Source organism: Benincasa hispida, chromosome 6 (assembly GCF_009727055.1).
Source record: "Benincasa hispida cultivar B227 chromosome 6, ASM972705v1, whole genome shotgun sequence".
Lineage (NCBI taxonomy): Eukaryota > Viridiplantae > Streptophyta > Magnoliopsida > Cucurbitales > Cucurbitaceae > Benincasa > Benincasa hispida.
The window spans coordinates 15,558,533-15,560,384 of record NC_052354.1 but is presented as its reverse complement, the minus strand read 5'-3'; the positions used below and the strand labels follow the sequence as shown (position 1 = coordinate 15,560,384).

At 41.8% G+C, this 1,852-nt stretch overlaps 1 protein-coding gene across 1 annotated transcript; it reads right to left on the bottom strand.

Annotated features, from left to right (window-relative positions):
• Positions 1–291: 291 nt before the first annotated feature.
• Positions 292–1,544, bottom strand: LOC120079122. The gene is made up of 4 exons (XM_039033304.1): positions 1,427–1,544; positions 1,133–1,324; positions 933–1,042; positions 292–726 (listed from the first exon to the last, which is right to left on the bottom strand). Exons 1-4 carry the CDS (start codon positions 1,542–1,544, stop codon positions 292–294), a joined length of 855 nt encoding a protein of 284 aa, XP_038889232.1.
• Between the last annotated feature and the right edge of the window lie 308 nt (positions 1,545–1,852).

Below are 1,852 nucleotides of genomic sequence, written 5' to 3'. Positions count from 1 at the left end.
ATTAACCCCTTACATGGTGTACTTTTCAGATATCATAGGATGCGCTTAACTGCTGTCATGTGTTCCTCACAAGGGGCCTGCATACACTGATTGACAATACTCACTATATGAAATATCGGGTCTCGTATGAGATAAGTATATCAATTTCCCAACTAATTCCTGATACCTTTCTTTATTGACCGGGACACTGTTACTAGTATTGCTAAGCTTTGAATTATATTCAACTGGGGTGTCAGTAGGTTTGCAACCAGTCATTCCTGTTTCCGTTAGGAGATCGATCGTGTATTTTCATTAGGACACTAAGATTCCATCCCTTGACCGAGCTACTTTCATTCCGAGAAAGTATCTTAACTTCCCAAGGTCTTTAATTTCAAATCCTTTGGTCATCCTTGCTTTGAGTTTTATAATTTCATCATCATTATCACTGGAGAGCACAATATCGTCAACGTACACAATGAGAACTGCAACCTTCCCTGAAGTTGACATCTTTGTAAACAGTGTGTGATCTGAGTGCCTTTGGATATACCCTTGTCCTTTGACAAAGGTGGCAAATCTGTCAAACCAGGCTCTCGAAGACCGTTTCAACCCGTATAGCAATTTTCTCAGCCAGCAAACTCGCTGTTTGAACTGATCTTCAAACCCGGGAAGAGGATTCATGTAGACTTTCTCCTTAAGTTCTCCATTGAGAAAGGCATTCTTTACATCCAACTGATGCAGAGGCGATCTCTGTTAACTACAACAGATAGCAATACTCGGATAGTATTGAGTTTAGCTACGGGAGAGAATGCCTTGGAGTAATCTACCCCAAAGGTTTGAGTAAACTCTTTGGCAATTAACCTGGCCTTCTACCGATCAACAGTCCCATCTAACTTGTACTTTATAGTGAAAACCCATTTGCATCCAACTGTCTTGTGCCCTTTGGGTAGGATCACCTGGTCCCATGTTCCATTTTTCTCCAGAGCCCTCATCTCCTCCATAGCAGCAGCCTTCCAAACTTCAGTTCCCATTGCTTGCTGTATGTTACTCGGTATCACCCCTGTATCTAAACTAGTGGTAAAGGCCCTAAATTCAGATGACAGGTTACTATATATCATGTAACTATGCATAGGGTACCTTGTACATGATCAAATACCTTTCCTTAGGGCTATTGGAAGATCAAGAGAAGCATCATACTCCTTCATACTGTCAGAATTTCCACTGTGATCACTAGTCTCCTCTGCCTGGGTTTCATGTTCAGAAATCACCACCTTTTCACCATTATTTCTAGTATCACTCACATTTTTTAGAGCTGTGTCTGAATCGTCATTCACTGTCGTCTTCCCATCTGCTATAGTGGTGTTTTCAGCACCATTTCCTCATTTTTCCTCTTTGCACTCGTTAGTCTCAGTACAAGTATCAATCTCATTAATTTCAGGAATACACGTACCTGATGTCGGGTTTGACTCATGGACCAGAGCCGAAGATGCAACAGATGACGCTGTTTCCTTCCTGAGATTCTTTCTGTAGTATGTTATCCNAGATTCTTTCTGTAGTATGTTATCCATGGGACTTGATTAGTAGGGAGGATAGGACCGACATGTTCGGGAATAGGAGATGACTCTAACGGAACTGTATATGTGGACCAGTTAGTCTCTTCACTAGATGTCTCCCCCTGAAGATGGCTAACAGGGAAGAAAGGCTGATCCTCAAGGAAGGTGATATCCATGGAAACAAAATATTTGTGAGAGGATGGTAACATTTATACCCACGCTGATGGAGTGGATACCCAACAAAGACGCATTTTTTAGCACGGAGGGTAAATTTCGTGTGGTTTGGATCATGGGAGTGAACAAAGGCAACACAGTAAAAAACT